This window comes from Mugil cephalus, chromosome 15, assembly GCF_022458985.1.
Source record: "Mugil cephalus isolate CIBA_MC_2020 chromosome 15, CIBA_Mcephalus_1.1, whole genome shotgun sequence".
In the NCBI taxonomy this organism is placed as follows: Eukaryota; Metazoa; Chordata; class Actinopteri; order Mugiliformes; family Mugilidae; genus Mugil; species Mugil cephalus.
In genome coordinates this window covers 988,406-1,003,682 of record NC_061784.1, presented here as the reverse complement: position 1 = coordinate 1,003,682, position 15,277 = coordinate 988,406, and the positions used below count along the sequence as shown (strand labels likewise).

Below are 15,277 nucleotides of genomic sequence, written 5' to 3'. Positions count from 1 at the left end.
CCTTTGGACTTTGGTTCCTCATTCCATCTTTAACAAGCATGATATGTCATGTTTGTTGACAATATTCAGCTCTATCTTCCCAACCCTCTTGGTTTCATGCCTTTAGTTTCTGTCTTTTTTCTGAAACGCCATCTCTTTCTTTTTATTTCCTTGTTGATCTTGCCTATGCATATTAGATCACCCCGCCGTTATTACAGCTGAAATGTAACACTGAAGTATGAAATATAACGTCTGTGTTAGTGGTTGAAATTATCCTTCAAGGAGTAATTGCTGTGATGTGAGCATGCAAAGCAATTTAGAACCTACATTTTTTTTCTTCTGAAACTATTCCCATCCTCTTTGATCATTCGATCTTGTTTTCTGCTACCTTTTCCAGAAAAGTGTTGTAGCGGTTGAGGGCATATAGTAAATGCTTGAGGCATTTTTTCAGAGATCAAGCAATTTTACAAGTACATTCATGTACTCAACCATGGGAACACTGCATTATTATAGCAATACAATTTCTTCTGTTATAATACATCATGAATAGATAAGCAATATTGGTGAAATATTACCCAGTTCACTGCTACAAATTAAACTGACTTTATTTCTCGTGAGAGAAACTTGACACAAATTTGGCTAGCATAATAATTCCTTTTTATTACATTACTTAACACACCACACTACATCTTTGCTCCATGATTTTCCCTATGGCAAACAAAGAGTCCTCAGCCTCAACCTCACACAGGCTCTTCACTGGAAAAGCAAAAGCATTGATCGTTATTTTCTATTTAGAAGTTCATAGTTATTTCATAAATGATTGTAAAATAAGATCTCATCATTGTAGTTACTGAATGCCTGAGTCGATGAATGCTTCTGTGAAGTGAAGTGAATTTCTCGAAGCAGAGTAATATAACTTTAGACAGAGAGGAGCATATCAAATGTTACACATTTCCTCCTCCCATGTGTACAAGTATATTGTAAGGTTAATTATTGAATAGAAACCTATATCATTGTCATGTAATTTGTAATTACATACTATAATTTGCAACACATTCAAATTTTAGACAAAATATATGTTTAATAGGTCATCCAAATTATTGTTAAGCTCCTACCTCCACCTACACAGCATGTTTTATATTTGTGATTGTGTTAGAGAAGAGGTTCAAAAGTAAAGTGAGTCAGGGAAGCTTCATACTCCTCAGGATTTAGTAAATTTAGTAGAACTAAATAAAATAGACATTTAAATGTACAAATGACCACAGTGAAGATGCTAATTTTTTTCTCTTGTCATTTCTTCGTTTTGTGTGTGCTTGGGTGCATCTGTGTGTTTGTGGGTGTGATGTTTACAGAGGCAGAGGAACTCTACCAGAAAAGAGTTCTGACAATCACGGGTATTTGTGTGGCTTTGTTGGTGGTGGGCATCGTATGTGTGGTTGCCTACTGCAAAACCAAGTAAGTCCAGCTGAAAAGTGGATCAGCTCATGATTTTTTTTTTTTTTTTTTTTTTTTTTGCATTTTCCCACATGCATTGTTTTTATATTATTGGACATGTATAAATAATTAGATTTTCCCAACAGGAAACAAAGAAAGAAGATGCACAATCATCTGAGACAAAACATGTGTCCAGAACATCCCAATCGCAACCTTGCTAACGGACCCAATCACCCAGGACCTGGCCCAGAGGAAATCCCTATGGTAGATGTACGTTTCTTTGAGAATTCCTAACATTATTGAAGCGTACACTCACATGTGCACACCAAATGGATTAATGCTTAAATCTCTTTTCACGTATCTCCATCAGTACATATCAAAGAATGTCCCTGCAACTGAACGAGTCATACGGCCTGCAACAGTGGGATCTTTCCCAGCCAGTCATGCCTCTTCCAGATCTCATAACTCTTCCACACGAGCCCATTCATCAACTCACAGGTAAGCATGAACAGTGTACTCCATTTTCAACATGTAAATACAGAATCTTTTGTTAAGTTGAGTTTATTTAGGCAGCCCACAAATTACCAAGCTGATTATTTGAAATGCCACAAATACAGACATACAGTGGATATACAATGTCTATACAATCCTGTTAATATGGCAGGCTTCTGTGATGTAAAAAAAAAATAAGACAAAGATAAATCATTTCAGAGCTTTTGATCTATATCCTGTACAACTCAACTGAAAAACACAATGAAATTTTCCAAAATGTGTCTTTTGGAATCATGACCAAAAAGTTAAGCCTTGACTTCATCAGGCTTTAACACATTTTATGCTTTTGGGAGACTTCAAGTGTGTTTTTGCAAAAGTTAGCCAGGCTTGGATGTTTTTCTTTGAAAGAAAAGGCCTCCGTCTTTCCACCCTATCCCATAGCCCAGACATATCATTAGCCTAATAGCATAACTGTCTGAGTAATTTTTTTGATTTACTGTTAAAATATTAATACAATGTGCTGCTAAAAATTGTGTTTTTTCTTGTTTTCCAAAAACATTGAATTATGACAGGCAATTATGCTATTAAGCTAACAATATGTATAAAATATCCAGGAAATTGTTATCACATGCTGCTACTTTAATGTTGCTGTAGGCCTCTTGGCAACCTTCCTGGTGAGTTTTATTCTTGTCTTGTCATCAGTTTTTGAGGGACGTCCACTTCTTGGTAAGATGCGACTAAAAAAAAGCCTACTAGAACAATTGAACTTTATTTGGGGTTAATCAGAGGCACTTTATATGGTGGCAGTTGAATGTGATTGGTTGCACGAATGCTTTTCATCCTTCACATCTTTCAGTGCCAAAGCAGCACAAAAGACTGCCTGAGTCAGTACAGTTGTCATACACTACGCTGTCACACTAATCATTTATTAGCCGCAAGTGTTCAAAGAAGTAATAATAGTTAATAGTACTATATATGGCCTGGCAACCTGTCCAGGGTGTACCCCAGCTCTCGCCGAATGACAGCTGGGTTAGGCTCCAGCCCCCCTGGGACTCTCTAAAGCAGTGGTGCCCAAGAGAGATCACAGGGGAGTGCACCAAAAATTGTCTGATATGAGCTCACTATCAGTTTTCTCCAGTCACCAGTTTTTAACCAGTATCGTGTGCGATAATAATGTGAAATAAATAAAAAATCAACATTTATAGAAAAAAATATATGTTGATGCGGGATATTGTCAGTTTAATTTGCCTACCAATGGAATGGGAGTAATGCAGCTTTCCCCTTGACAAACTACTACATTACTAGCCAATCAGGAAAGATTGGAAAGATTGGTTGAGATCCAGCTGCAGCTGATGCTGCATTAAAGACAACCTGGGAAAAAAATAGCTCTGAGTTGTCAAACTCAAAAATTACTGCTTTCAAAATAAAAAAAAAAATAGCTGCTGCACATATTTTAATAGTGGCAATACATCAAACTTATTTTGCAATTTAGAGTTACAATATGATCTACAGTTATTTTTGTATGAATTGTCCATAGAAGACAAGCAATTATAGAAAATGAGAATGTAAAAGAGAATGAGTACTAAATATTTAAAATGATGCAGGCCATTCTTATAGGCTGTGACATAAGCTTTGCATACTGTATACCATGACCAGACCATGAAGACTGGGCTGGTTGATGAGACCACGACAGCAGATGCAGCTTAGAACTCCGCTGGTCAGATATTCAGCACTCCAGACCAGAGACCCTCACAAGAAGATGGAGGGGGAGGAGAGAGGAAGGGAGAGAGGGAGACACAGCAGTTAGTAATAGAAAATAAATAACAAGAGACAGAAAATGAATTATCAATGGCTGGAGTATAAAAGCTTCGAAGCACATGTGCATATAGTCAGTCAAACAGGGAGAGAAACATAGTAGCATCAGTAAAACTCAACTCAACTCAGAGATAGGATTCTAGGTTAAATAGGTAAATTCTACTAATGTTTCTGGAAACAGATACACACTCATAGTACTCTGGGAAAAAGATTACACTAGTATACACTGTGGGGAGTGTGCATGTTAACACCTTTTTTATTTGTCAGGCATGAGGAGCAGACATGGAGCCTGGAACATTCTGACAGTATACTTTCTGACTCGCCGGGAATGATGTCATCATCTGTGGGGACCAGTAAATGCAGCAGTCCTGCATGCATGGAGGCAAGGGCGCGGCGTGCTGCACACTGTGGTTACTCAGACCCCCACCGGCCAGGGCTGCAGTATGGGGAGTCATTTGACTCACTGGGCGACTCTCCACACAGCGACAGGTGAGAAACAGGCCTGTGTGGCTGCTATGGCACTGGGTTTGTCATGAACATTTTGAGAAGTTTCCTCTCTCTGCTGGTTCTCTCTCAGCCTCGAGAGGCCAGTCAGGGCACTCTGAGAGACTCAGTGGAAACTGACACACAGCAGGCATGATGATGAGATACGCTAAGGTAGGCAAGAGTGAGAAACAGTGCTTATTTCAATGGGAACTCTGTACATACAGCTTTTGTACAATTACTCCCTGGCCAGGATATAATTCTTATTGGCTAGTGTTCCCTTTAATTTATTTAAGGAACAGTGTAATGTTTTGTGAAACACACTCGCTTGCCATCTTGCCCACCGTCACATCAGAAGAGATCCCTTTCAACTCTACATCATAGAAATAGGTCTAAAAAGGGTTTAGATGGATTTAGCACAAAGTGTAGAAACAGAAAGGAGCAATATGTCAGGAATGAGCAAATATGACTTTCATCAATTCCAAAGTCTAAATTTATCCTGGACATATTTTTGTACAGGAGGCTCAAAGATATCAATCTTCTCACGTAAATCTGGGCAAAAAATCATATTTCACAGAATGTTGGACTGCTAACTTAATGCTGTAAATTCACTCTAAACAATGCGGTCAGGTCAACGTGTTTCTATTCAAGTAGTATATCTTAGGAGTACTCAGTATGACCTGATGTGAGCTTGCTTTTAAGTGCATAAGACTCTGTGATTCCACTATAGGCCCCAGTGGTGACCTCCCAAATCCCAAAATGTCTCCACTCATGGATGGTTTGAATTCCAATACATTTCACTCAACAACCTTTGGGAGCATAATTGGTCTGTATAGTGTCAAAGCGTCAAAGACATAAAAAAAAATAAATAAATAAAATAATAAAAAAAAATTGTTGGTTAGGTACATTTGCATATGAGTTTTTTTGTTTTTCAAAGGGAAGAAATTATGGCCTGGTTAGACTGATTGAAAGCACAACCTGTTTTTTTAATGTGTCCAGTGTTGCTAATATGAAAGTTTTGCCTGCAATGTGTAGATGCAGTTTGACATCACAGCAGATGTCGTTTGTTGAGACTTTTTTTTTTTTGATTAAAAAAAAGGGCACTAAATTTTCAGTAATCACATGTTCTATTGAAATGTGAAACTATGCATTGGCATAAATACATGTTTATTTTCGTAAACAAATCCTGTCATATAAATATGTATTTAAATGGATGGTCCGACCTGAAAAGCCAGTTACTGCCAAGCTTTTAGCTGAACAATATAGTAAAAGTGCAATTTGTACATACCATTCAAACCAACCAAAGGCACAGTGATATGCAAATGTTTTAATATATTATCCAATCCTAAAATTCTACGTGGTGATACATGGCCTGAAATTGCAGTGAGATGGATTCTGGGCACTCTTTAACAACAGAGGAAAATTGCAAGTGTTGAAAGTCTTTAATATGATAATACTTACAGGATAAAGCCACTGCTTTAGAAATTAACCAGAAAAGATAGGTCTTGCCTTAACTGTGCCTGAGTTAATAACATATCAACAATACCAGTATACAGCAAGTATGCGTGCATGAATAAGACCGTTGCCTGGTTATACAGTGCCTGATTGCTTCACCAGCATCATTTCAGGTAACAAGAACCTCCTTCATCATGGTAAAAGCTTTCGCATGAGCTGAATCAGCAGTGTTGTGGGAATATCTGAGGCTTGTGTTTCACACAGTGATTCACCACGAGACGTATAGTGTTACAGACATGGACAAAATTGTTGGTACCCTTATGTTAAAGAAAGAAAACCACTCAAGGTGGTCATTGAAATAATTTGAAACTAAAAAAATGAATGTTAAATTTAAAGCTGTCTTAGGACTTTAGAAAGAAAATTATAGACAAGCATGTTAAAAGCTAAAGGCTAGAACACCATCTTCAAGTAGCTTTCATGTGACTACAGATGTAAATATCATTCAGATGTTTAAGGTCCAACTTCGTGGCCACAAGAGAAAAATTGATAACAATTTGAAATTAATGATAATAGCCACACTGACACCAGTGTTGGCAATACACAAACCACCACTTTCACCACTTCTTCCACTCTTAGTGATACCACTTCTCAGTTTCCACACCATATCAGTTCAGAAACGCATCCAATAGGATTTATACTGGGCTCAAGATCTCTTTCCATTTCCCCATCCATTCCTATATTCCCATATTCAATTACGTCACTTCAAAATGGTGACTCCCCAGCAGGCATGCCAGGAAACAATGAAAAATAAAGACTAATACGTGTACATTTAATTTCCCCTTTAAGACTATCAAGACATTCTGGAGTAAAATGTGCTGCAGTATCAGAAAGCTTGATCTCAATTGTAGGGCAGAGGTCCTCCAACTGGATAATGAAAATAAACAGTTAAAAACACCCAAACATCCCACATTGGACCATTCTAAAGTTTCCTTCCATGAGCGACCATCTTAATCCTATTGAACATCTGTGAATAGAGCTGAAACATGCAGCCAAAATCCCTGTCAACAGGTCCAGAAGTGTTATTTAGTTAAAGAAATCCCTGAACAAAGTTGAACAACACAATATTAAGTTAAGGGTACCATCATTTTTGTCAGTTGCCCAGTTGCATTAGTTAGATTTTCAAAATGATTCTGTTGAACCACAATTCAAAATCATTATCTGATTTTTAATGATTTATTTTTTAGTATATTGTTATTTATTATTGTGTCAAGTTATTTCAGTGATCACTGTGGGTTTTTCATTCTTTAATAGAAGGGCACCAACATTTTGTTCACATATGTCTCTGCTACCTTTTAAATGTATTGATGTGAATGTTTTGGTTGATTTTTGAACATTTTCTGATGTTCTGACAATTCACATGATCCAAATTTGGGCAACTGAGTTAAGATGTCTCCAATTTTATTATACTGTAAAACAAAACAAAAAAAGGTTTTCAGAACTAGTGTCCTACAGTGTTTAGTGTGTTTGTACATTCAAGATCATCTACACTGGATTATGTATTCAACTATGGTGTCCATCTGGCTATTTAACACATTTGTATTGTTCCTAAGAACAATGAGTTATGTGTGTTGACAGTGTATTAAGGATAGCAACAATGGTCAACTGGTTAAATTACATGATAAACATTAACTTAAAAGACACAAAGCAGCACATAATACAATATACAATATTATTTGGGAATGTTGTATGTGTACTATGTGTGCTATTTTTATGTCTATTTATTGTAATTGTGTCTATATTAGCTACTTTATGCCTTTTTATAATGCCCCTTGGGGACAAATAAAGTATATTGAATTTAATTGAAGTAAGGTCAGTGTGCTGCTATACTGATTAATAAATGTCTACAGCTTAGTTAAATCTGTAAACCAACCTGTTTGTTTTTAAAAGAGTTTTAAAGTAGGACACTGAATTTGCTGGGAGATCTTGTTGGGCTGGTTGATCCAGGGCCTAGGGGTGCTAAGGAAGCGAGGTACAGTATGTCCTTATCCTGCCTCCTCCAATTAACTCCTGCCCAGGACCTATGGCTGGCTGAAACTGCTTCAAAAGCTCAGGCATAGCCAAGTGCTCCTCAAAATATGGTTGAAAATATTACCAAAAGCATTCTTAGCTGTCTACAGAGTTTCCATGAAGTACAACAAATGACCAAGTTTAAAAAATTATCTTTGCCAGACATTCATGTTTGAATTTTATCTCACCGAACAAAATTAATAAAAGACAGGGATCCAGAATTCATCCCTGGAGACTCCACACGAAGGTTTTCACAAAAATCTTCAGTTCTGCGGACAAAAGGTCTGATCCTGTCTGAATTGTGAATCTAACATGCTAACACAAACCTACAACAGCAACAGTATTTGGCTTTAAAATTTGGGAAAACTCACTATGAAAGAAGACTATGCCTAGTAAACACAACTTATCTTACAGCAGGTCAGGTCAAATAGAAATTTAAACTGAATGTGTCTTGGGAAACCGCGTATGTATATTTAAGTGCCCATACAGCATGACACTTAAAATGCAATGATCAGTCATTTAACAAAATCCTTTAAATCCTACTGCTTTTGTACACTGCTCCTTCTCAGTTCTATTATTTGCTCTTCTTGAATTAATTATGAACTCTCCTCTGTATTTACCACAGATACGTGTCAGCCCTGACAACACCAGCACGCCTGTCCCCGGTGGAATTCCATTACTCATTGCCCCCGCAGGTGCCTACCTTCCAGATCACGTCCCCAAATGCCAGCCATGCCATGTCACTTCCTCCTGCTGTCCGTAATCCCTACCCCCTGGAAGATGACCAGCCTCTGCTGCGCCGTTACCAGGTGCCCCTACATGATGCCCAGTGCCAAGAGCCCTACCGGCAGCAGCGTCGTACCTACCTAAATGACAGCAGGGGCAGCCTTCCCTCCAGCCCCTATCGGCTGGCTGAGGACGAAGACTATGAGACCACCCAAGAGTATCTCTCCTCTCGGGAGCAACCAAAGAGAAGTGGGTCCAATGGAACTGGTAGCCGCCGCTGGCGAAGATCCAGACTGAATGGCCACGTGGCTCCACGTGGATATGAGGCACCTCGAGACTATGGTTCTCGAAGTTGCCTAACAGATAGTGAGTCAGAGGAGGATGGCGAGAGCACACCCTTCCTCAGTATGCAGAACATGAATGCAGAGCCTTCCACTATCTACAGGCCGATGGACAGTCGGACTTCTCACTCATCAGGACGGCACAGTGGGCATGGGAACATGCATACAAGACTGACACACTCACGCTCCAAACCGGACAATACACCCCATTAAAGAGTGATAATGAACCAACAAAAGTCAATATAGTATAGACCTGCATCTATAAGAAATATTTTTATTTTATATAACTGACAGATATTCTAAACAAATGAAATATTTATTTTCATTTTAGCAAAAGTTGTCTACTAGTTAACAGCAAAGACTTTTTTATAGGGAAAACTCTATTTATATGTACATTTTGATTTACAGCATAAAAAGATGTGCCAGTTTTTTCACAACGTAAAAAATAGAGTAATATTGTGGTGCCTTTTGCTGTATGCCGATACACATTTATGTCTTTTTTTCCTTTTTGGTTTCTTGTTTCACTTTCTTTCCAAACTGCATTCCTTGGGGAACATAACCCCTTCCATATCACGCAATATAAACCACTTCAACATAAAGTGTATGTTTACATTAATATGATCTGCCTGTAGGGTTTATGATTTGGGGTCTAATAGAATGCCTGGTAAATATGGAGTAGATACGTTTTGCCCTCTGACTAATGTCTGTGGAGAGAGAGAGAGAGAAAGAGAGAGAGAGAATGAGATTGTGTTGGTTGTGTGTGTGCAAAAATGCCTTTGTGTGTGTGTTTGCTTGCATGCATTGTGATTGATAGATGAATTTCACTGTTTGCTGTTGTAACATCAAATATGTGGGTCTACTGGTGTCCTACATTAGAGTGTCTCAGAGGTTGAGAGAGTAGTGATTTATCAGAACAGTGACCCCCAAGAAGGTGAACAGGTAAAGCTGCTGTAGGGTTGTATGTTATGCAGGACATCGCTTGATGTGTTTACAGCTATTCTGCCCTTTCCCAACCTGCCCCAGTTATGTTGTTTTCATTTCCCAGATGGTTTTCTTCATGCTAGCCTAGTATGAGGTCACCAGACACTAAGCCTTGGCATAGGGTGACCTCTACCATCAGAAGCAGTGGCAAAACAAAAAAGGTTGCATCTGTTTTCACTCAAATCTGCCTACTCCCACGCCTCGTCATCCTTCTGTGTCCATTCTGTTTTTGTTGCTCATGCTAAAGGCCACACAGTGTCTCAGGATTTCCACATGCTCCCCCTCCACCTTAAACTTTGCTCACCCTCTTCCTCAACTTAAGGTCTACCTAAGACTACGGTTCTCATATGTAGAGGACCGAACTGTAAACATACAGTGTACCAGATCCCTGAACACTCCCATACAGAGAAAAGGAAAGCCAGGTGCAAGCATCTCAGTGGTGAACAGTAAAGAACGTATGAGACAATGTTAATGAAATAGCTGTGAAACGTTAGAGGGTCATACAATGCAAAAATATGCAAACTTTCTATTTTTCTGTTTGATTACATCATTTTTTAAGAGGTGACTCTAGTGTGTCGTGTGTCATAAGATGCCTATAGTGTAGAATGAAATAACATGATACAAATGCATATTTACCTGAGTTATTTTAAAGCCATCATGCAGTCCTGCATCATGTTGCCATCCTTTCTTGTCCACTTGCAATGAATGACTGTCTCCATGAATTATTTTAGCACTTTGTTTAGACCACTCAACTTTACATGCACACTTCTCAGTAATAGCATCCAAATAGTGTCTCCTCCAGTAGTACTGTGTACTAATTTGTCTTGTTGACAAATCACAGATCATTTCATATTTAGATTGTAAAAAGGAAACAAAATCATTTAGGCCCTTCATCCTCCTCTGAAGGTAAATATATAAAAGTATGTTTCAAATAGCATCATGCCCATTAAAAGTGACTTGGTGAGAAAGAGCAGTTGATGAGGTTTCATCACTGTTGGTTTACTCCTTGTTAAAACAAAACCAGTGGAATACTGAATTATCGATGATTAATGATTTTAAAGGGTCATAAAAAAAGACTGATCTGCAATTCTAACTGCTATATGGTAAATGCACAGTAGTATCATTATAGACAATGGTCTCTGGTCACACCTTGCAGAAATGTCATTTGAGTTTCTCACCTCTGGGTCTAATTTTGTATGTCTGAAAAATGCAAAAGAAGACACTGCACCTCTCGTTTTAAATGTGAGACTCCCTTCACCTTCACTTTGCCAGTCCTCTCATCCTAACTGAGGTGATACCAGGCACACTCTGCCAGTCTCTTCTGTTTAATTTTATGACCCCCAACCCGGCCCACCTGACCCCACCCTCGCTTGAAATGTTTAACACCTCTCCTCTGCATGTCCTTGTGGTCAAGGTTAGATGGGTGCATGGTTAAAAAAAAAAAGAAAAAAAGAAAAAAAAAAGCAGCAGACAATTCTTTTCCAGTCAGTGAAAGTGTATTTCATTTAACATTCAGCAATAAAAAAGAACCTTCCCCCATGTCATTCCTGAAATATGCTAGAAAAGAAAAAAATGCGAGATTGTCATAGACTGTAAAATAAAATGAAAAATGAATCCACCTGTTCATATGAGAAAATAAATCTTTATTCATATCACTTTATGTCGTAGTTATTTCTGTAAAAAAAAAAAAAAAGTTTTGAATCCATATTTCATCTTGACTTGAGGTTGGACAAGTCTGGCATGCACGTGATACAGAGTGTGTCTCCAGAGTAAACACATAAAATCTGATGGCAAAATAAAATCTGTTTAAAATGGTGATTCTGGGTTTATAAATCACTATATAATTGTTTTAGATGGTGGTTCTGCTTTCTAAAGTGATGATTTATACAGTAAGTGCCAGAAATGCCCATAAAAATACACATCAGCTTGGGAGCTCAACATTGCAACATTCTAGTATGTTAAAGACAAAAAAAGTATACTAAATGCAATTCAGTCTGTCCATCAGATGAGATGCTCATGCTCAGTCTGGTCCAGATTTCATGTCACATTTAGCCTATTTGTTTTTAATCACATACAGATGTTCCTCTGGTTGTGTGTGATGTCCAGCTCATGCATTTGTGTATATGCACCACTAGATGGCGTCAAACCAGCAAGAGTAAAAGTATTCAGACTTGTCAGTGTGAATGGGTTTCTCTCAGTAGTGTTTCCTAATTTAACAGAACCACAAATTACAGGTATTGTAGTAGTATTAATGAGATAATTTGGCAAGCAAGTTAAAGGTCCATCAAAACAATTATGTAATTTTAATTGTTGAAGTACAATAGAAACTTCCCATTTTCATAATATGAATTTACAGTCATATGTTTAATTTCACTATGAATTGGTAGTTTACAAACTACCACACCAAAGAATGTGATGCTTTGCCAGGCCTTTACTACCAAGTTGAGTTCAGGTGACCAACTTGGCCACTGCATTATGTTTCACCATTTACCTTACCTTACCTACCTAAACTCTTGGATTGCTTTTCATTATTGGGTAACTGTCCATCTGTACTTTCAAGCACAGTCTACTCATTCCACTGAATCTGAGGATATAGTATATCCCTATACATGTATGACCATGGATCACACTGTCTCCTATGTTTTACAGATGAGTTTGTATGTCTGTAAAGGTTCTCAGTCATCCAGGTCATGGTAATCCAAAAAGGCGTTGAATGAAGGTAGCTGGACTTGTAGATTTTCTTGAAGACGTTTCATCCGAGGAGCTTCTTCAGTTCTGAGGGACTAGTGGGAAGTTAAGGTTTAAATAGGAAAACTCTGTGGGTAAACCCACCAGAAACTTGCTTGACCAGAAACTGGTGTCACTATTTCCATAATGGCTGGGTAATTACCTGGGGGAGGGGGAAAATGGAGCTCCATGACAATGCTATTGTCAGTGACAGAAGTCAAAACAGAATTGTGAATAGATGGTAAATTAAATCTCAGTCCACCTCCTCTGTTTAGACAAGGTTTTTTCCACTTTGACAGAGATGGCTTTACTCCCCTCTCAAACCATCCCCCCTCTCTGATCAGGACTTTGACGTTGTTATCTTCAAAGGAGTGTCCTTTGTCCTTCAGCTGGAGGTGGACTGCTGAGTCGTTCCCTGATGAGCTGGCTCTCCTGTGTTGGGCCATGCGTTTGTAGATGGGTTGTTTAGTTTCTCCAATTTACAAGTACATTCCTCCCTGCACTAAACAGCATACACTACATTACTCTGTTTTTGTCTGGGTGTTTTGTCTTTGCGGTGGACAAGTTTTTCTCTTAGTGTATTGCCAGTTCTGAAATAAACTGGGATACAGCGTTTTCCAAAAATTCTCTTCAGTTTCTCTGATACACCAGCCACATAGGGGATGACGATGTTCTTTCTCCAGCTGTGCTCCTCTTCCCTGTCCTTCCTGGGATATCTTTTTGAGCCTTTGACAAATGCCCAGTTGAGATATTCACATGTTTTGAGGGTTTGTTTGATGTGTTTTCCCTCCTTCTCCTTGCCATCCTGTCTTGTGGGTACAGTCTGTGCTCGGTGCTGGAGGGTTCTGATGACTCCTATTTTGCGTTCCAGAGGGTGGTGGGAATGTGTGCGTGGGTTTTCTGTATACTTTGATGTTGAGGCTTCAGTCTTCTTCAACACGTACCCAATAGTCCAAAAAGGCCAGGCTATTCCTGTTGATGTCCTCCCTGGTGAACTTGATGTTGCAGTCCACTGCAGTGATGTGTTGTGTGAAGGATTCCACCTCCTCTGTCCAGATTTTGACCCAGGTGTTGTCCACATACCTGGACCAGTGGGTGGGGGTGGAACCTGCAAAGACGTCCAAGGCTCTGGTCTCTACTTCTTCCATGTATTGGCCACGATCGTTGATACTGGTGACCCCATCGCACAGCCGTGTTTCTGCCTGTTGAAACCTCCATTAAACTGGAAATAGGTGGTGGTCAGACACAGGTCTAGTAACACATAGACTTGGTCAGGGCTGAGGCTAAGGTGTCATCCTTTTGCAGTTTTCCCATACTACATTCGTGGCTTCTCTGGTGGGAATGCAGGTGAACAGTGAGGTCACATCATAGGACACGATTGTTTTGTCTGGGCCCAGTGTGACATTCTTGACTTTGTTCACAAAATCCCTGGAATTTTCAGTGTGGTGAGTGTGTTGCCTACCAACGGAGACAGGATGGATGCCAAATGCTTGGGGATGTATGTGACTGAGTTTATACTGCTAACAATGGGTCTGAGTGGGTCTCCTTCCTTGTGTATTTTGGGGAGTCCATAAATACACAGTGAGGCTTCCCCTGGGTACAGGCGGTAGTAAAGGAGTTTGTTGATGGCCTTCTGTTCTCCTTTTCCAGTTGTTGTAAGTAGTCTATTATTCCTGGTTTGGTATGTGCCGGTTGGGTCCTGTCTTATATTCACATATTTAGGAATTAAAGTCTGGCATAGAGGTGGCCTGTTGTTTCTTTTCAATTTATACACAGACACCTTTTCTTCTTTTGATGTGGTGAAGGAGGACCATAATATACCCAGAAAACATTTTTTAGATATCTTCAGATACATAGCTGTGCAAAGAAAATATTCCCAACATTCCCTTATTTGCCACCCAAAAGATCAGATACAATTTTGAAACGAGAGCCGTTTGAGAAGAACTGGGTATCTGGAATTCATACAAAAGTGCAAGAACTAATGCCTGTGTCATGGGATAAAACTAGACAGGCTTGGGAACGAAATATGGACATGGCTATTTTGGTGGAGGAATGAGGAAAGAAACCAACTTGCATTCACATTTCTTCACTGTGTTTATGGCATGGTTTGATTCAATTTAAGGTACTCCATCGCCTACATTATTCAAGAAACAAGCTAGCGAAAAAAATTCTGAATGCTAACCTAGACATCCATGATGCAATCATAACACTGCTTCAAAAGGACATGTTTTAGATGTGCCCCCTCTCTTGACAGTTACTGGGAAGACGTATTTATTGTACTGTCACATATTTGTGGACAGACCATAATTCCTAATTTCCTAATTCCTAATTTTTGCTCGTAGACTTATCCTCTGGAAGCCAGACAAAGCATCTTTTTTATCTTTTTTTTTTTTTTTTTACAGTGGGTGAATGAAATACTTTCCTTGCTACCGTTGGATAAGCCTACAGAATAGACTTGCACCACTTTGTGCCTTTTTTTCATGATAAGAGACCGTCTAGCTGAGCGCACCTTAGACTAGTTAACATGTCCTACATAGATGTAGATGCTCATTTGAAAACTGAAAAATACGTCTTAAAAAACAAAACACAAAAAAAAATAAAAAATAAATCATCACTGGAATACTGTGGAGTCATACTATGTCCTTTATATGATGTTTCCAATGTTCAATGTTTTTTTTTCTCTCTGTAGCATAAAATCAGGCCCACATTGGGAGGCACTATTCTTTTCTCCCTTGTGTGGGTTAATTAGGCTGACAGTGACTCAGCACAGTTAAATG

General features: G+C 38.9%; 1 protein-coding gene and 1 pseudogene across 5 annotated transcripts in view; one reads left to right on the top strand and one right to left on the bottom strand.

Annotated features, from left to right (window-relative positions):
* The window catches only part of nrg2a (neuregulin 2a), a 66,110-nt gene extending 54,682 nt beyond the window's left edge, over positions 1–11,428 (top strand). For 4 of the 5 annotated variants that reach the window (XM_047606127.1, XM_047606125.1, XM_047606126.1 and 1 more), the window contains 5 exons: positions 1,332–1,434; positions 1,560–1,683; positions 1,784–1,911; positions 3,988–4,209; positions 8,351–11,428. In XM_047606127.1, coding sequence (XP_047462083.1) covers positions 1,332–1,434; positions 1,560–1,683; positions 1,784–1,911; positions 3,988–4,209; positions 8,351–9,005 — 1,232 coding nt within the window. In that variant the 3' untranslated portion in view covers positions 9,006–11,428. Of the gene's footprint in view, positions 1–1,331; positions 1,435–1,559; positions 1,684–1,783; positions 1,912–3,987; positions 4,210–4,297; positions 4,378–8,350 lie in introns of all 5 variants that reach the window. The other variant, XR_007114248.1, reaches the window with a different exon arrangement.
* Positions 11,429–12,519: 1,091 nt separating this feature from the next.
* On the bottom strand, positions 12,520–15,191 carry LOC125020695 (annotated as a pseudogene).
* Between the last annotated feature and the right edge of the window lie 86 nt (positions 15,192–15,277).